Genomic DNA, 21,176 nt, shown 5'->3' on the forward strand with positions numbered 1-21,176 from the left:
GTTCATCGAGAGCGATCGATCCTACAACTTATTGCTTTTCAAACGAGCGCTCTACCACCGAACTATATCGGTTACATTCATGACATAGCTGTGTGTGTGTGTGTGTGTACACACAATCAATTATACTCGTCATATTTAAAGGGGCGGTGAAGTCAAATACAAGCTTTATCTGTTGGAAATATGCATATCCGGACCAACACATACTGACAGATTAAAAAATGAAAAACGCTACTTTTAGAATTAATAATAAAAAAAAAATTGTGATTATTCCTGCTAACTGGGGCAGCCATTTTGTTTCTTTTTCGTTTGCGTCCGGTTCTCTAGCTTGGAAGAAAGTCACGTCAGCTCCTATATGCACAGTGTAAACAAACGCAGTGATTTATGACATGACAAGGGGCTTCGCTTTGATCAACCTGACTTGTAAAACAACATAAATGTCCAGATAATATAATAAACTATTTAACTAAATATATTTCAATGTGCATTAACAGAACAAAATGGGGTTATAGCATTTTTCCCTCTGAAAAAAAATCTAAAGAAAAAATGCATATAGTATACTATTAGCAAAAACGACCACCCACGAAAACCAAGTAATACTTTTCTTTTCTTTGAGACTATGTAATTGGTCAATTCTGTGATTTAGATGGGACGTCTACTTAATAATATTACATAATTACAGTTTAATAAACCCTGTCGGTTGACAGGTTATTTGTTGGAGAACATACTAGTATTCATTTTCATTAGCAATATGGTGACACGGGTCCTGACCCACTACATGCTAATTAATAACACAAGTCCCTACATTTTCTCCATACCATTAAACAAAGACTAAATATTAGGACATGTCATAACGCTTCAGGTTCCAGACGGCGGCAATTGTCTGGTAATCTACCAAATATACACATGATAATCAGGAATCATAGGTCCTCCACCTATGATTCCTGATTATCATGTGTATATTTGGTAGATTACCAGACAATTGCCGCCGTCTGGAACCTGAAGCGTTATGACATCACCTATAATAGACCAATTAAGTAAACAGTATTTCCGAGTTATTTTTGCAAACATTATGTGTGAGATCGATTAATTTGTAGTTATTGATGGCAAATAAATGTAAAAATAGCAAAGTATGGAACTTGTAACTATAATATAATTTCACCTTTAAACTGGTGGTGCTGTCTACAAAATGTTCTATACATTTTCACTAATCAAAAATAATATCCAGTATGACAATAGCGGATTTCCGTTGAGTATACATTTTATATTGTCGCAATTAATATTTGTCAAACACTATACAGCTGTAGATTAAATAATGTACCGGGGCATCTTATAAGAAAATAGTCATTGAAAAATCACTTTCTTCATACTGCAAAATGATAGTATTCTTTAGATAATATCATTTTCCTAAAAGGAGGAGGAGTAGCCATTTTTGGGACAACAGCCGGTGCCCTGGGGATAATAAATACAGTTGCGTAAAAGCACTGGCACGTAGGGGCCATTATGGATGAGAAGTACGACATTATCGTACTTGGAACGGGACTGAAGGTATATTCATTTATCGACAGAAATATTAATTAAAATCATTTTCAACGTTGCAATTTTGCTTATTACCTCCCTTGGAGATCGAATCCTGTGCTTACCTGCAAAAATGCCAGCCTACGGACCAGCTGTGATGTTGATAGGCTATTGTTAACGTGTACACTTAATGTTTGACTTGTTGTTATGGCTTTGTCATGTTTCTAATGTGTCCTAAGAAGACTGATCTTTAGAATTTTATATCCAGTTCTTTAGCCTCAGGCGCTATGGAGGCTGGAATATGCTAGAATTTAGAAAATTCATGACATAAATTTATTATGATCTTGGTTGATAATATGGAAACATTCTAGAATTTCATTAAAATTTGTGACACAGTTTCAGCAGTATACATGGGCAGATCCAGGACATGTTTTGGGGGAACCAAGAAAAAAGGGGCACATTGGCTTGTTAAAAGGGCATCGTAATTTATAAAAGCTTTAATATTTTCAGTTAATATGAATGCGTTTGTGTATATATCACAGTGTACGAACGGAAGTGTAAACTAAATAACTAGCTGTGGTTTTCTGGACCATTAGCTGCATTAATAAAGATCATTATACGAGTTTGCAAGCTTGTGGGAGCATTTTTGGGGTGGCTAAAGATCAGGGTCCTAATTAAGCATGGCACTATGTGCCTTGTCAGAGGGCACACATTGCCCGAGATGTATAGGGTGGTCCGGGGGGGCATGCTCCCCTAGGGAAATTTAAAATCTGGATGGCTTTAAATGCCTTTTCTTGGCATCTGAATTGCAAAATTAGGCGTTTTTGAACAATAAGGCGTATCATAAAATATTGTTTGTGTTCCGGTTACCCGACCGATCCTAATTTGAACCTGCCGACCCTAAAACTTTTTTTGTATATCCAAAAATGTTTGTTTAATATAACAACGATTTCCACGAAAACATTCCAAAACTATCACAAGCACTAATTTGGTGTCATTTAGGGGATAACCCTACTGTGTTTTCCGATTTGCGGACGTATATCGGTGGTTTTACTGTTGCAAATTTAGTTTTATTGGCGACCCGTTAACCACGAAATGTTTTCTTCTAACAATTGATTGATGGAGTTACTTCCCTTCAATTTGAAGTTCGGTAACTTTCGTGAGATATCGGGCGATGAGTCGGAAAATTGTTTTCACGAATAATATGTGATCTTTTCCGATTTACTCTACATCTAGCATAGCGAGGTGTTCTGATTAATAATAATAATAATAATAACTATATTTAATGATTTACTCCAGCGACAAACTGGTCTTGTAGAAATTTAGTGACCTTCTGATAAACTAGGGGAGGGAATGTTTACCGATACTGATGGAGTTTACTGCCAAATCAAATGATTAAATATGTCAGTAAGATCTTGATGCGTTTCGTTATTTTTTGTAAGTGGTCACTGGGAACTTCGCGGGTTTCCTCTAAAAACAGTGTCAGAATGACCATGTGTTTGACGTCCAATAGCCGATGATATTAAAGATAAAAATCAATGTGCTCTAGGTGGCGTCGTTAAATAAAACAAACTTTACTTTTCAACATTCGTTTGAGCATCCTGAGCATTTGTACTGCATTTCTATTCATTGGACCAATTGATTGCTTCAAACCAAGTGTGTACTTTAATATTGGATTTAATATTGGATGCGTACAGAATAAAACTAACATTGCAAATTATAAAATTGGTAAGTCTACCATTTCTTAAATACACTAGGAAAGATAATATTCATAAAAATTTGTTTAAATGTTATTGTTGGACAGATAAATATAGAACCCTTCTTGTCAGTTTTCATTAAAAGAAATTGTTATAACTTATTTACTGGTTTCTATCCAATTAAGGTTCAACCAAGTCTGTCCTGGACCAGTACAGAAGTTAAGTGTTAGTATGAGAGTAAACCTGCCTATTATTAATCAGCAAGGGGTCTTTTGTATGTACTCTCCCACAGGTAGGTTAGCACCATGTTGCCCTCAAAATCAAAATGCCTTGCCTTTTATAAATTTATAAGTTGCCCATGTAAAAAGAAGCCTTTAAACACACCTATGTGGATAGTACTACATATTTCCTTTTTTTAATTAAGTTATGAAATAGGTATAGAAAATAAAATGGCCATACAGTTTTTGTTCTTTTGAAAATTGTATAATGGAAAAAAAAGCCCTTGTATTTAAAACTGCACATAAAATATGCCCCCAAAATGTCACTTTACCATGCCTTACTTCATTTCTAGGGAAAACACTGTGATGAATGGTATTGTTGGTTTGCGTAATGGCTTTAATAGTGAAAAATATGTCGTAGTGTTTAAAAACGGGGGTCTGTTACTTCAAAATTGTGTAGTGATCTCTGAAACTTGTATAGTGAATTGCGACGCGATACTGAACAAAATATTTCCTGGTATGGTAACTGAACCCCTGAATGGAGCAAAACTGCACACATACATACATACATGCATGCCCCAAGACTCCCAACACACACACATGCATGCATGCATGTGTGTGTGTTATGAGTCTTGGGGCATGTTCCCCTGTAATATCTTTAAAAAAAAATTCAATTGCTTTTATATGCATTCTGGAGTACATATGGGTATCAATATATTGGACTCTTACAAAAAGACACATTTGAAGACATATTTCAACAATAATCTTTATTATTATTTGCATATTAATGTCAAAACTTTGATGAAACATAATTTGAAAAAGAAATATGAAATTATTTGACTGAGCACAAGCACATAATACATATTACTGAATTATTGAGTGCAAATTTATTTGTTTGATCTTCGGAAAATGGAAAAACCCCAGCAAAGTTATCCATTTGACAGTTACAGTTTGTGTACATGTATGGATGTTTTGGAACAGCATTACAGGGCTTCTAGAATTTTCCTAAAATCCACTAGCTACGGCCCATGTGATCAGTTATTTAAAAATAATCATTAGCCATTATTGAAAATCCACTTGCCCGACTTCAGTATGTACAGCAGAGGTTGTAGAATTGTTTTAAAATTCACTTCCTATAAGGCCAGTGGATTAAAAATTCACTTAATAAAACCATTAAATGAAAGAAAATGTCTTATCATTGTACAGTTGGTAATAGATATCAATATGACTGAGGTCATATCTTGTTTATTATGTTGCACAACAGATGAGTCATACTTTTTCTTGTTAGGCAAGAAAAATATTCTAAAATATTCATGAGTTTCAAATAGTTATCTAGTACAATAACTAACAGCATTAAACTATTCATGTTTTACGACACACCAGAACAAAATATACCTTCAGTGTTTCTGCCAAAAAGAAATTTTTGGGTATGGCGCTATGGAATTGAATATTTACAATGTGTGTACTTCATACACCTGCTATCCCTAACAAAGAAAATGGTTTATGGTTAGGGTTAAGAAAATCATACAGTAATAATAAAGAGTCATTAATTTTGTCAAAAGGTTAACTTCAAAAAATAATATCTGCAAAAAATTTGGGTATGGTTCCATACCCGTTTTACCCTCTGGCAGAAACCCTGACCTTGGTTATTGGGTATGAAACTAAGGTAAGTATACATATGAATGAAATGAATAAATTCAATTAAACATTAACAAAAAGTTTATGTTGTACACAAAATGCATCAAAAGATAATCATTTGCTAGTGCTGATGCAATTTTTTAACAGGCTTCCTCTGAAGACTGTGTGTCAGAATTATCAAAATTTTGACATCCAATAGCCAATGATTGATTAATCAATGTGTTCTAGTGGTGTTATTAAATTAACAACCTTTAAACTGTTTCAGTAATTAATTTTAAAATGGCCTTTCAGGCTTTCTGCCAAAAAATAATTTAGGGTCTGTAATAAAAGAAAACAAATCAGTGCCCCAACTAGGTGGTTATGAGTTTGAAATCTGTTGAAATTGAACACTGTATTTCAAACATGTACTTTTGACAAATTTCAAAGAGAAATTCTCTGTTAATAGTGTTATAAAATACACATTTAAATTTTGTTTTATTTATTTCCAAGATTTTAGGGTACATAATTTTACCTTTTGTATCCTGTAGCAGAAACCCTGCCTTTATAGAACACCGAGATAATGCACAGCTATGCATACTGATTACAATTTTACTTCTAATTAACAAACCAAAACTCGGCAATAGAGATTGTCATGTATAAATTATATGGAACAGTAAAACATGTTCAAAGCATGGCTAGTCTGTGTTTTTTTACATTATTTCAGAAATAATTGTTTGACAGGCAGAAATGTCATAAAGCTGATGAGCACTGAGGAATGTACTGTTTTCTAGAAACATACACGTAGATCGTTTATGGACAATTGCACTAAAATAAATCTTAGCAAAACTTTACAAATACATACATAATAGAAATGAAAGCATGTAAAAGTATGTAAAACTACTAAAAGCACATGAAAGCATTAAGGACCTTGAAATAAATGAAACTTTAAAAAAATGACCCCAAAACAATCGGTGCACATCAGTGTCAACATTGGACCCCATCCTTGCAAATAACATATCTTTTGTACACCCACTTTCACATATTTACTGAATATAAAACAGACATTTACATGTACACTGAACATTTATTTTAATTTTGTTGGTGTATTTGGCAGTGTTACATTCACAGAGTTTGTAAACAGTTCTTTGAATGAAAAATGTATTGCATTTGAAAATGGAAGGAAAAAAAGGTATTTTGTTTGTACTGAGTGCATTTGTTTTTGTTCGTGTTTAGGAATGTATTCTCAGTGGGATGTTGTCTGTGAGTGGGAAGAAAGTGCTGCACATGGACCGTAACAAGTATTATGGAGGGAAGAGCGCTTCACTGACACCTTTAGAGCAGGTATATTATGTTTTCTATTTATAATATATAATATTTTTTTTTAAGGATTGTCTGTTATTTCTTTTACATTCATAGGAGTATGAACCCCCCAAAAATCATCCGCAAACTGAATCGGCAAAACCATTTTCACACAATTGCGGATGATTTTTTTTTTTTTTTTCATATCCAGATGAACTTTTTTTTTTTTTTTTCATATCCAGATGAACGTGTAACAAAAATAATAGAAAATATGTCGAATTAAATTTAAAACATTTCCTAATAATGTTAAAAGTTCGTATTTTATTTTGAATTATTTTTGGTTCAATAACGCTCAATAAGACAAAATACCAATATAAAGTGACCTAATGAGATGTGGTGTTCCCTGATGACATAATTTTGTACATTCATCAAGATATGAATAAACTTGCATTGCTACAGCTGGACCAATAAGATGATGATGTTTAAGAATTAACCGCAATTATTTTTTGGTTCATGCAAGTATGAACCGAAAAAATTATGTGCACACTGTATGACTCCGCGTAGCGGGTTCATACAAAAGTGTGCACATTGTTTATTCGGTTCATACTTGCATGAACCAAAAAAAAATTGCGGTCAAACCTTATAATTAAATTTATATGCGAAGAAAATTAAATTATATTGTAATGAATGTAATAGAAATTAATTATTAATATTACAATTTTTTTTTTTTGAAATTGTGCTGTTTTTTTATAAACATTAAGAGAATCGAACATGTCTGATGTTAACTTTTGCCATATAGTTCCCCAACTACAAACATTCCTGGAAATTCATTGAATTTGTAAATGTAATTTTTGAGGCCTGGAACATATGGAATTTTTAATTGAATCGTGGAAAGTCATTGAAAATAAAAATTGGTTGAAATTGTTTTTAAAGTAACATTAGGAGTGAAAATTTGCATTGAAAACATTTTAGCATTGGGTTGATAATCACACAAAAAACTTGTAGAAAGTCATTGAGTTTAGTTGGTAACAATACATACATGTGTGAACCCCAAGTCATTTAATCAAGTTTAAAAACAAAATGTTTCTACAGGTGTTTTTTTTACAATCAAATGTTCCATAGTCTAACCATCACTTTATGGACAAATGTATAGTTTTTCATGTGCAGTTAATATTTACTTAAAATATTTCTTTTCACTTTTCAGGCATTTGAGCATTTTGGGAAAAAATTATCTAATCCTGAGAGCTATGGTAAAGGACGTGACTGGAACGTGGATCTTATTCCCAAGTTTCTGATGGCTAATGGTAAGTTATATTAAATTACAATAAGTTGTCTGTCATTTTAGGAGCCAGATGTAACTCGGTAGTAGAAGGTTTACTTATAAATGTGAGATGGGTTCTAATATATATGCTTTATCCCCCTTGTTAAACTCATTGGATTATTCTAACTATGGATTGGCATGGACTTCGGGGATTTAAAACAAAATCCGATCAGAATTATAAAAAGTATATAATATAGATATTTTGTGATGCTATCTCGCACATGTATTTATTACCCATATGGTTAAAAATATCTTGGTACATATCAAAGTGATACGTCCCACTAGAACACAAAGTGGGACAGAACACTTCGTGACGTCGCACAATGACGTCATCAGTTGGTGCACTATAACCTTACAGGAACATCAACGAAATGAGATGAATGATATAAATTAAGATGGATTCTGGGTAATAAATAGGATATTAAACTCGCTATGATTTCGTATCATGTTTATGTCCCACGTGAAATACTTTTCATTGTCACTCACTAAAGCTTGTGACAGTTGAACATTATTTCACTCGGGACATAAACATGATATGAAATGGAAGCTTGTTTAATATCCTATAATTATTACTCCAGCAGGCACTCATAACGGGGAAAATAAAAATTATAATTTCTCATGCATTGGTTTAACATACACTACTATTGGATGATTTGACGCCAACAACCAGTCACCTTGTTTGTACTAAATATGATGTCATCTCGATTTGGCAAAGCACACACAATGATGTCAAGTAGTTTAAAGCATTTGCATTACGTCTTTCTTGTTTTAGTGGTACTTTAATGCATGGATGTATGGCCGATGTAGATTATATTGAAAATAAAGGCTTAAAAAAAAACCCCAAATAGCTGGGGTAACAAATAGAATAACAAACTCAGTACCAGTACTCTGTCCCTCATGAAATAATTTTCACTTGTCACTCGCTAAAGTTTGACAAGTGAAAATTATTTCACTCGGGACATAAATTTTATAATAACTGGTAACTCGTTTATTATCCTATATATATTTTTGTTCAAAGAACTTTGTGAAGAATGAAGTACTTTTCTCTGCTTTCTTGACATGTTTTAACCTCCTGGCAACTAGAACGACCATTGTTGACTTATTTCAATACCTGCCCTCCTCAACCATTGCCACAATTTACTATTCTATCTATGGGAAACATAACCCTGTTGTAATTTGTAAAGTGCACGCCTGAATCATGGTGGGTCTAGGATCGATCACTGTCTGTATATCAAAGGTTGTGGTATGTTCTGTCCTGTCTGTGGAATGATGCATATAAATTTACCAGGTTTCCTCTCTAAAACTATATACATGTCTCAGGGGTTTCCCTAGAGCAATAAGCCGACACGGCCCGTGCTCCCTTAGCCAGCCAAGTAAGCGCCTTCATGTCTGGTAAGCGCCTTAACTGCAGGACCGTGTCGGCTTAATTTATAACATGTATACAAAACAATGGAGCTGTGATTCGTAACGTCATTAACCACACATCACACTTCCATTTGGTATCTCTGCAATTCTTTAGATGTTCACTTTGAGGTCCATTGATCGCACCGTTTTAATTGTCGGCGGGCTTGTGCTGGTCACGTGGTACAGGTGATCGGCTACTACTAATCTGCCAGATAACTGCTTGTTGTAATAATGTCTGTATGCTTGGGAATTATGCATCAAGATAAATCAAAGAAAATACCTATTAATTGAATAAACATCTTTGAAGGTGAAATTCTTGAGTAAAACATGTCACCATTATTTTAATTTTGTAAAGTCTTTGAACCAAAGTAATAAAAACAAACCGACACTGCATGTCAATTTGAATACACATGCCAGTTCAGGGCCGAAAGACATGTCGGCTATCCCAAGGGCTGAGTTCAGCCAGACCGAGCGAAAACAAAACGTTCGCTACACTGGTTTGTGCGCTTCACGTTAAACCCAATGGATACAACGGACACAATCAAATAGTTCGCGAACGTTAGGAAGAAAGTTCATTGGCTGAACTGAGGAAAGCTCTCGGCGTAATATATGTCACGCTTCAGAGTCAGCTGACACCCACGTGTCAAGAGACATCGTTGCGGACATGAACAATACGATTACACAGAAGTAAATCTTGATGTAAATGTGTAGAAAAACAATAGTTGTTTGCATCAATGAATACCTAACTGCAGTTTCGTTATTTCCTTTGTCTTTGTTAATTTTGTACCTATGGTCGAGAGCACGCACTGAGATCGCGATCGCAGGAAATGAACATGCAGTATTTATACAAATTTATACACTGTATTAGTTTACAATAATCATATTTGTTAGATAATGCTAGATATGTATTTGTTAAACTGTGAGGTGACAAGCATTTAACACGACGCTGAAATCAACAGCAACAACATGGCGCAAATTATGAAATTGTTGGGGTTGGGGAATTGATGGGTTTTTTTTTTTTTTTTTAAAGTTTTAACACCCCCCCCCCCCCCCCCCCACACACACACACACACAAAAAAAAACCCAACATGATTTGATGGATTGAAGGCAAACACTTAACTGTTTTCAACCCACTACCCCACTTCTTTTGGCTTGATTTTTGTGTTATAATGATGCTATATATGTAAGTGCCTAAAAAAAATCCTGGGGAAAGGCCTGTGTCTAAATTACCAAATGTTTGACATCCAATAGCCGATGATTAATAAATCAACAGGGTTTGAACTTAAGAATTTATCTCCCACAGCAATTTAAAAACAAAATTGCCATTGGTGAAATGGTCCACCGACGGCAATTTAAAAAATAAAAGACTTGCAGCAAATAAATAAGACTGAATGGTTATTTTGCTGTATGTAGACATATTAAATGTACAAATGGTATATACTGGCATATAATATATACCAAGTATAAACATTTTGCCATCATCGAGGAGGAGCTTTACCAATGGCAATTGCCATTGGTACCATCGTTAAGTCGAGCCCTGAATCGGTGTGCTTTAGTGATGTCGTTAAACAAAAACTTTTTTTATTCATGGGAAAATTAATATAAAAGATCCCTTATTGCTTTTTAAGTAGGATTGACCTGTGTCATGACAGTGTGTAATGTTTTCTCCATCTTACTAGTAACCAAATGTAAAAATAACCTCATGTCAGAAAACACTAAATAATTGTAGTTTAAAATGTAAACTCTTTTATATTGGTAAACGTTTAACTACAATTTATCCTATAACTTACCCATGATGTCCATGTCATAAACCCATGTGATAATTTAGTTTATTAACCCGGTTAATAATGGTATGCAAATCTGCAAGGTCTCTAGGTAATTTGTTGCTGTGGATGGGTCATTTGCTTACAAGCCAACAAGGCCTATATACCTGAGAGTAATGTTTTGAAAAATTTAGTTAAAATGCGTGACATCAAAATAATTTGTGCTATCGTGATGACATCATATTACTGATGGCGGTGACTTTAATGTTGTGATTTACTTTTTTTTTTAGTAAAATGTTAATTTTGGAGTGTTATAGGCTAAATAGAATTCGCTACTCATGTTTTTAATATGTAAAATATCAACCTCGTCTAGTTAATCGGTATTTGTTTTGGCAGAGTGTTAATGTTTTCCATATTAAAAAATACTCGTGATGAATCCTCTATTTATCGTCTTGTAACTTATTGTGTGTTATTGAGATTCTGTGTTCTCTTCAGTTACTTTGCAAATTGATATGGCATTGCCATAAATATATACACACACACACACACACACACACACACACACACACACACACACACACACACACAAGTAGTTAAAAAATGTCTTGTTTTAATTTATTTTAGGCCAACTGGTGAAGTTGCTAATTCACACTGGAGTAACGCGCTATCTGGAGTTCAAGTCCTGTGAAGGCAGTTACGTGTACAAGGATGGTAAAATTTACAAGGTCCCTGCTACGGAAAAAGAGGCATTGACAACATGTAAGTATTAAAGATACTTTTTAAAAGAATTGTGCGTAAAAAGATATTAATACCCAAGCACCATCTCAACAAAAAAAAAAGAAGAAAAAAAAGGATATTCATATTTACAAAATAGACTTTAACTGCAACATTTGACAAATGTTTTTCACTTGCTGTCGGGCATGGTAATAATAGTTATTATCTCGCCTTCATTTAAAAGTCTTTAATCTCATTGGTTGTTTGCCGGTGGACAAATCCCTTATACCCCTGTGGGCGAAGCCAAATTCTCTTATACCCCGTCTGTAATTTCCAACAGTTTCCAGCCACCCCAGTTAATTCTAAAGCAGTAGTTAGATTATAAACAATTTCGTATTACAAACATTTGAAGTTAAAAACTCGTTTATCGATGGAACTACTTTTCGTCACTGGCAAGTGGTTTCGTTTGCGTCCGCGTGGTACGGCGCCATTAAAAAATTGTTAACAATTATTGTCTGGCGTTATTTTGATTATTTGACTATATGGTTTAACATGTCGGCAAGATAAATTCATTGTAGAAACATCTCTCGGGGTATATAGCTTTTTATCCTCTGTGTGCTCTGTAAAAGAATACACAGAGGGTACGTAAAAAGCCATATACCCCTCGTGATGCTTCTACAACTTATATTAACTAACCCAACATTGAATATCACTAGCCAGGGGAGTAGGGCTACCATAATCTAGAAGCCCTGTACTAGCCCAACATTGAATATCACTAGCCAGGGGAGTGGGGCTACCATAATCTAGAAGCCCTGTACTAGCCCAACATTGAATATCACTAGCCAGGGGAGTGGGGCTACCATAATCTAGAAGTCCTGTACTAGCCCAACATTGAATATCACTAGCCAGGGGGGGTGGGGCTACCATAAATCTAGAAGGGGAGTGGGGCCCTGTACTAGCCCAACATTGAATATCACTAGCCAGGGGAGTGGGGCTACCATAATCTAGAAGCCCTGTACTAGCCCAACATTGAATACCATGGGAGTGGGGCTACCATAATCTAGAAGCCCTGTACTAGCCCAACATTGAATATGACTAGCCAGGGGAGTGGGGCTACCATAATCTAGAAGCCCTGTACTAGCCCAACATTGAATATCACTAGCCAGGGGAGTGGGGCTACCATAATCTAGAAGCCCTGTACTAGCCCAACATTGAATATCACTAGCCAGGGGAGTGGGGCTACCATAATCTAGAAGCCCTGTACTAGCCCAACATTGAATATCACTAGCCAGGGGAGTGGGGCTACCATAATCTAGAAGCCCTGCAGGTTTGAAGATTTGTATCCTTATACCAAAGAATCTGGACATTCTTCAATATGTAATATTTTCAGCACTGATGGGAATGTTTGAAAAGAGGCGGTTCCGAAAGTTTCTGCAGTTTGTACAGACTTTCGACGAGAAGGATCCCTCCACTTGGGAAGGTCTGCAGCCGAATTTTCCCGTCACGGAGGTCTTCAAGAAGTTCAGTCTTGATGCAAATACTCAGGATTTCACGGGCCACGCCATCGCTCTGTACCGTGATGACAAGTGAGAACTCTTTACTCTATGCTATTATGAACAGACAGACAAAAATACAAATAGACAGACAGACAGACAGACAGAAGGATGGAGAAGAAACCTATAGTCCCCTCCGGTTGAACTTGTAAGGCACTAATAACAGCAGCTATTGCTGTTGTTAATACCTTACTGGTTCAATCAGAGGGGACTATAGGTTTCGTCTCCGTCCTCCTGTCTGTCGCATATACTGTTTTCCAGATGGGTTTTTTTTCACAATGCCTTGAGATATTCAGCTGAAATCTTGTGTATAGCTTTATACTGCTATATCAAGTTTGACTTGATGGTGATTTACTCATTTTTCACAGTTATGGCCTTTGAACTTAGAATATATGAATATTTGTTTTCCACACTTTTGTTTTGGCAATGCCTGACAATATTGAGGTGAAATTTTGTGTATAGCTTTATCATGCACTGTTACAGATCCAAGTTTTAACTTTCATGGCGATTTACCCAATTTTGACAGTTATGATCCTTGAACTTAGAATATATGAAAATGTGTTTTCCAGACTTTTTATTTTTTGCAATGCCTGAAGGTATTGAGATTAAATTTTGTGAATAGCATTATCATGTACTGTTACTGTTCTGACATTCATGTAGATTTACCCATTTTTCACAGATTTATGGCCCTTAAACTGTTGTGCCGGGTAGGGAACATGTATTGCTTTAGCTTGTTAGGAAAGGTTTTGTTTTTAAAAGTCACCTCATTGTTTGGCAAGGGGTTTATATATATATGTATGTTATGTATATGTAGGGGAGTGGGGTATACCATAATCTATGTATATGTATATTTATGTATATATATATATATAGGTTTATATAGATATATATATATATATATATATATATATATATATACTCTTCAAAAGAAGAAACGCAAAACCACATTGTCATAACATTTGGAGAGATGATTTAATTATTGAATGGTGAGTCCGATAATTACCAAATTAGTAAGTGATGAGGACCACCAGAAGGTCATCTGGAGTCAATACCGGGTGTGGCCTCCGCGTGTGTGACAACTGCAGTCGAGTCGACTGTGTTGTGGTTGTGTTAAGATGTCACCTCGAACTGGACGTCTATGAAATCCTACCTCATGTAGCACGTACGGGATATCCTGCGCAAACCTGGTTGAAGTAGTCAATCGTTCCCGAAAGTGGCGTACCCGCGGTCCTGCCCGGGGGTAGTGACCCGTGGTTGACCGGATCTAGGGAGGTCACGTTCCATGTTGCAACGGTCCCACAGTCTGGAGATGGTGCTTGGGGACACATGAATGCCCTGGCAACGGCCGTTCTGGATTCGCCTGCGTCTAGTCGGCCGATGGCATTGTTTTTCTCTGCGGTTCACTGAGACGGATGTCCTGGATTGTCAACTGTCGGCCAGATACAGAGGCCAGGCAAGCGAACACCCTGCACTTTTATACTGTCGGTGTTCATGTTGCACGTGCAGACAACGCACGTGCAGTGGTGACATGGTTTGCACGTGGCTGCGTTTTTGCGAATATTCACATTTTTGGAACTTTATTGTACAGTAGCTAGCACCGTGGGAATGTGTTTGGGACAAAGCATGAACCGGTAGGAAACATAAAATCGGAGTTATAACCCATTTGTACCCTTTTGTGTTTCGTTTTTTGAAGAGTATATATATATATATATATATATACATACATACATACATACATACATACATACATACATACATACATACATACATACATACATATACATGTGTGTGTGTGTGTGTATGTGTATATATATATATATATATATATATACACATGTATGAATCTTAATTTTGCGTTGTTAAAATACCCTTGACAGGCAGCTCCAGAGACTTCGTCTAAGTTAATGTTTCGCTGCTTTTGGTCTTAAACCATTCCGATGTAAACTTTAGTAGACTGTTTTTCACAGTCATTTTAACATCTTATACGAAATATGTACATTAGTCGCTAGAGATTCACAGCTCCTACAAAGCTACTCATGACAACTGTCGATCATGCCCCCCCAATTTGTATATAGCCTCGATACCATCCAATTCGCCAAGGGACGGTACTCTTCATGCACATGCGCAATGGGAATGTGAAAGAGGTCTATTACTGTTTAATGATTTACAGGACTAGCTTTGGGTGAGCAGAACACTTTGACCAATTATAAATCTATTAAAGGTCACAAATTGCAACCCCCCCCCCCCCCCCAAAAAAAAAAACCCAACAAAAAACCACACAATTATTTTCCAACAAAATATTAATCAATCTTGAAATTGTTTCACCAAATTAAAATAAGATTTTTAAAATTCATAATTGGCAAAAATTTGATGAGGGGCAGAGCTATTTTTTTTCAGAATTATGTAGCGATCTTTGAAACTTAAATAGCGAATTGCAACGTGATACTAAACAAAATGTTCCCTGCTGTTGTCTTTACTATTTTACCAGGTTGTGGAAATACACATACTTGACTTACAAACAGTGTTGCCATTATTCATTAACAGGCCCTCAGATTTCAGGGAAACTGTCGTTTCTGGTACTGTGTCGGTAAAATCACAGAACCAAAATCTTGTTTCCCATGATTATTATATCAAGTATGACTATTCAGCAAAAAAAAAAAAAAAAAAAAAAAAAAAAATATATATATATATATATACAGTGAAACCCCTCAAAACTGGACCCTCAGTAAACCGGAATTCCCTCAAAACCGGACGTTTTACACGGTCCCGTGATTTGCGTATCTTTTAACACTAAAATTTACCCCTCTAAACTGCACCAGACGAAATTATCCGGTCCCACTGTGGTCCTTTAATGCAAATTTTACCGTAGGAAACTGGACAGTCACACCAACGTTAATCATTACTGCATTACTTATACTTTGAATACCCAGTCAGCCGTTAACGTGATTGCGTACGCAGAGCTAATTATATGTGCGTATATCAAATTGTTATATATGACTATATAACGTTATTATACCACAAATTAGATATATGTACTTGTATATAAATTATATTGCTTTGATGTAAGGCCATGAATTTAAGGCTCCCCAACCTTGACATGGTCAGAATGGACGGGGGGAAAATAAATATTTAAAAAAATTAAAATTAAAATATTTGTTTTTTACATGTGCGCATGTACTGTATATATGTATCTCCTGTAAAACGCATCTTGTCACTGTCAAATATCGGCCTGGGAGAAATAAAGTTCTGTTCTGTTGTTGACAAATACCAATTAAGGGATTAATTAATGGTTCTGATGTTTAAATAACTGGAGGAAACACATGTACTCCCTTTAAGCCTAACATACACGGCAGTCAAAAGCAATTTTTTCTGAGACAAAAACATGTTTAGGTCGATTTTGGTTTCCGTGTGCATTAACGGAAAACAAGAAACATTGTTTTGCAACTGTTTAGCGAAACATGTTTCGCGAATCAAACTTGTTTGATTTCCAAAACACATTTAGGTGTTTTACTTTGATGTGTTTTGCTGTGTGCATTACTTGTGAAAATGAAATTCGCTACAGACAAAACGTCATTGGATAATAATTCAATCAGCGAACGAATATGAGGCACATGACATCAAAATGGCATCTGCCAGTGAACCGGTGTGGACCTCTGCAAGTGAGGAACTGTTATTAGAAAAATGGGCAGAATGTAATAAAAAAAAATTAAATGCCGTTGTATCCACGAATGGACCCAAATATTTTGTTGTCGGCATCCCCGTCGACGAATTCTCATTATCATGAGCATTACCAAAAAAGCTATCCTCTTTTTGTTAGACGCTGCCATTTTGTTATCATGTGACTTCACACTGTTTAGGGGGCGCTACTGAGAATATTTTGCACGTTTTTGTTTGCCGTGTGCGTTGACTTGTTTTGACGTCTGTGGAAGGTTGATCGAAACATGAAATATGTTTCTGTTTTCGAAAAACAGTTCTGTTTGCCCTGTGCATTAGGCTTTAGTCCGAGTTTAATTGTTACAGAGTTAGATTAACTTACAAATTTGATTGAGCTCCTTTTCATAGCCTACATGTACATCTCGCGATTACCGCAATGAACGGCAAAGCAACTAGGAATTTAATTAATTTTTCCAATTGTTTGAACCCTTTTTTGTTGTTATTGTTTTGTTTTTTTATCTTTGCAAAGTTTATTTAACAAAATAAAGAGTAACCAAGAGTAAAATTGTTTGGCTTGGTTTGGTGGAAATTTTGTCAACAGTCACAGTGTTTCATTTTAGTATTTACTTTGGACATGTCGGAACGTCTAGTGAAATGCTGCCTTGTTGAATTATCGCTTGATGGTAAACTTAAAATAATTCGAAAGTTTGAAAGTGTACCTGTTTTTTTTCCTTCAGTTTTATTAGTTACTATATCAGTAGAGAACACCAACCAACATACGGTTTACCTCAATACTGAAACCTCTGTAAACCGGATACCCCTCAAAACCGGACATTTTCCGTGGTCCCATGGCTGTCCGGTTTTGAGGGGTTTCACTGTATATACAGACCTGTCAACCCTCCCGGATTCCGCGGGAGTCTCCCGGTATTTGATCAAATCTCCTTTCACCTGTGCGGGAGACAGTTTCTCCTGTTAAATGACATTTTTGTAAGCATAAAAAAAAAATTGATCCTCTTTTGTCAAAATAACAGAAGGGAAGTAACTCTGCCTTTTTTTCTCATTCGGAAAATGTCGACTACTTTCGGTTTCTGAGAATGTAACAGGCCGAATTGTCCCGACTGTTTAACCTTTGCCGAAGTGATAATTGTGGGATAGCCTATTCATATTGTTAAAAAAGCACATGGAGTTTATAAAATGACGTGTTATTATAATGTTTGTTGTCATCGTAATGGCTACGAAGCGTGTTGCCGCTAATTCAACAGGCTGTGTATTGACATTCAGTGTTGCCATATAAAAAAACTAAACTATCCAATTTAGTTCTAATAACACCTCTGAATTGTCAAATGTCTTCCCACTGGATTACATAATGCAACTATGAAAAATCTGAACTGCCAGACTCCCGAGTTGACAGCGATACACACGATGCATGTTAAAATCACATGTCACAGCAAGACAACGAAAAGACCAATTAGCTGTATAAACATACTTGTGTCAGTTAATTTTATATGTTTGTGCAGTAAAATGTTGGTTATAAGGGTACACTTCAAGAAATTATTTTTGTACAATTAAAAAATGTTGTGTTTGACATTGACATAAAGTTACTCATGGAAATGGGTATAATTCCGGTATATTTCACACGATGTCCGTAATGAGGTTTTACTTATGATTAATGAAAATACAATGTTTATTGCATCATTATAATGTTTTAAATAAGTACCACGCCACCGTTCCTCATAGTAAAAACTGAATATTAATTTTTAAGATTTATATAAATTTGTCTTTGGTACTTGGGTACACTAAGTTAGTGTGACTAACCACAAATGATAATGTAACGCAACCTGTAAGGCTGTAAGTGTAATACCGTAAATGTACTAATTAATTTTTTTATTTCTTGTTCATGTTAACATTTTGGGATAAAATAAAAACAATTTTAAATATGTATTAAATCATAATAATATTTAAACTTAAAAAAAGGTTGTTTTTTGGGGGTTTTTTTACTAAATCTTTTTTTTTTTAATGCCAAGATCTAAGGTTAAGAAGTATATATGACACTATAAAGTATTCATATAACTTATTGTAATAATGTTTTTTTTTAAATCTTGCGATTTTGGTTTAAATTGTGTGAATTTAAAAAACCTGCTTTTTGACAAAATCTCCTGCTTTTTCAACACACACCACCTGCTTTCTCTTGACTAAAGGTTGACAGGTCTGTGTATATATAATTATTTTTTAAAAACAGTTTCAGATGGGTTCCTTTGATCACAAGGCACAGAACTAAAATTTTAAATCCTATAGCCTACATATTTTCATTCTTATATCCAATTAAGGTTCAAGCACGCTGTGCTGGGCACACACCTCTGCTATCTGAGTTGTCTGACCAGGACAGTGGGTTAGTTGTTAGTTGGTTATTGATTAGTGAGAGAGAAGAGGATGTAGTGGCCTTACACCTACCCATTGAGCCCTTAGGAACTCACTTTGGGTTAGAGCCAGTACCGAGCTGCGAACCCTGTACCTACCAGCTTGTAGTCCGATGGCTTAACCACTGTGACACCGAGGCCGGTAGCCTACATTAATTGTTTTAACAATATGTCTTGAAATGTGATTATAAACATGTACTGTTAAATACGTAAATTTGTCAAACCATTTTTTGAATGCCTTCCATTTGTTTTCTGTATTTCAGTTACGGTTCATGCTCCTGTTCAGATTTAGTTGCTAGGTGTCGGCTGTACAGCGATTCTCTGGCTCGATATGGGAAATCCCCATACCTGTATCCTCTTTATGGACTTGGAGAATTGCCACAGGGATTTGCCAGGTACACTCAGTTTTAAAAAGTTAAACAATATCACTAGAGCACATTGATTTAAATTAATCATCGTCTTTTGGATGTCAGACTTTTGGAAATTTTTACATATATAGTCTTAGTGAAAACCCAATACATTTTATCATTAATAGCTGGTGATCTTTTATATGCACTTTCCCATAGACAGGATAACACATACCATAGCCTTTTATGTACCAATCTTGGTGCACTGATTGGGACGTGAAAATCACATTCATGTTCTTACCTTTGTTTGACACTCAATAGTCCATGTGTTGTTCGTGCTGGGGTATTGTTAAACATCCATTAATTTTTTATTACCATGAATGAAATTTTAATTATGTTTAAAAATATAACCAAATTAACAAACATGGAGATATTCTCTCTCTCTCTCTCTCTCTCTCTCTCTCTCTCTCTCTCTCTCTCTCTATACACATACATGCACACAGATTTATCCAGGATTTTTCACCATGGAACAGACATGGTTAAATAATTATTTATATTGGGAATTTTAACAGAAATTGGGAATTTTCAGTGCTACTTTATTTTGGGAAGAGGCCTATGTTCAGACCCACAGAATGCCTGGATAAATCCCTGAAATATAAACCACAGAAACATGTTTTAGTTTTCTTGTGATATATTTTTTTCTTACACACCCCTTGGTGAGAACACCATGTGTTATTTTTGATAACACATGGTTGTTTACACATATACGTGTGTTAACAATTTCAAGACATACAACTGGCTGCTCCTATGTGATGACCAGGTCACCAATGCCATACCATCCATTAAAAACTACACGATGGAAATTGATTACACTGTGATGTATAGTTAACCTGACAATCATGGTTCTGTGATGCATAAGTTAGCTACATGTGCAAGGGCTGTAAATAACTTTTAGTCGAAAAACATGTAAAAATTTGCTTAAAACCTGGTTTTTGAGGATATGTAAGAAATAGAATAATACATTCATGTCCGTTGTTTAAAAACGTATCCCATTCGCTTGTTAGATACATTATAAAACAACTTGTCAGATAAATTGTATCTAATAGCCACTCATGTATTATTCTGTATATATACCAGTATTACTTAAATGTAATTTTGGGTGTTCTAGACTGAGTGCCATCTATGGTGGAACATACATGCTGGATAAGAACGGGGAGATAGTATTTGAAGATGGGAAGGTTGTTGGAGTCAAGTCTGGTGATGAAACTGCAAAATGTGATATGGTTGTCTGCGACCCAAGCTATGCTGAGGATAAAGTATCCAAAGTTGGCAAGGTAACTGTATTGAGTGCAGGTGGTGAGGGGCAGACAAAAATTATAATATCTTTTGTACCCGGCTAATGAATAATATAAAGCAGATAACAAGTTCAAGGTGCTTGCTTTGAAATCCAAAAGCAGGTGATCATAAAGATACAGTGGGTGAATTAAAATTCGAACCACATTGTTAACAACTATGATAATTTACGCTCCTATCTTTAATTACTGTTAGATTTTCCTCACATTTTGTCCATTGTTAACAACTATAATAATTTATGCTCCTACCTTTTATTGTTAACAACTATAATAATTTATGCTTCTACCTTTTATTGTTAACAACT

General features: G+C 35.4%; 1 protein-coding gene across 1 annotated transcript in view; it reads left to right on the forward strand.

Annotated features, from left to right (window-relative positions):
- Nucleotides 1–1,405: 1,405 nt before the first annotated feature.
- The window catches only part of LOC121369113 (rab GDP dissociation inhibitor beta-like), a 28,808-nt gene continuing 9,037 nt past the window's right edge, over nucleotides 1,406–21,176 (forward strand). The window contains exons 1-7 of the mRNA XM_041493972.1: nucleotides 1,406–1,545; nucleotides 6,281–6,388; nucleotides 7,551–7,650; nucleotides 11,459–11,593; nucleotides 12,939–13,134; nucleotides 19,436–19,567; nucleotides 20,688–20,853. Of these exons, the coding sequence (XP_041349906.1) occupies nucleotides 1,501–1,545; nucleotides 6,281–6,388; nucleotides 7,551–7,650; nucleotides 11,459–11,593; nucleotides 12,939–13,134; nucleotides 19,436–19,567; nucleotides 20,688–20,853 (882 nt within the window). The 5' untranslated portion in view covers nucleotides 1,406–1,500. The remainder of the gene's footprint in view (nucleotides 1,546–6,280; nucleotides 6,389–7,550; nucleotides 7,651–11,458; nucleotides 11,594–12,938; nucleotides 13,135–19,435; nucleotides 19,568–20,687; nucleotides 20,854–21,176) is intronic.

Source organism: Gigantopelta aegis, chromosome 3 (assembly GCF_016097555.1).
Source record: "Gigantopelta aegis isolate Gae_Host chromosome 3, Gae_host_genome, whole genome shotgun sequence".
NCBI lineage: Eukaryota > Metazoa > Mollusca > Gastropoda > Neomphalida > Peltospiridae > Gigantopelta > Gigantopelta aegis.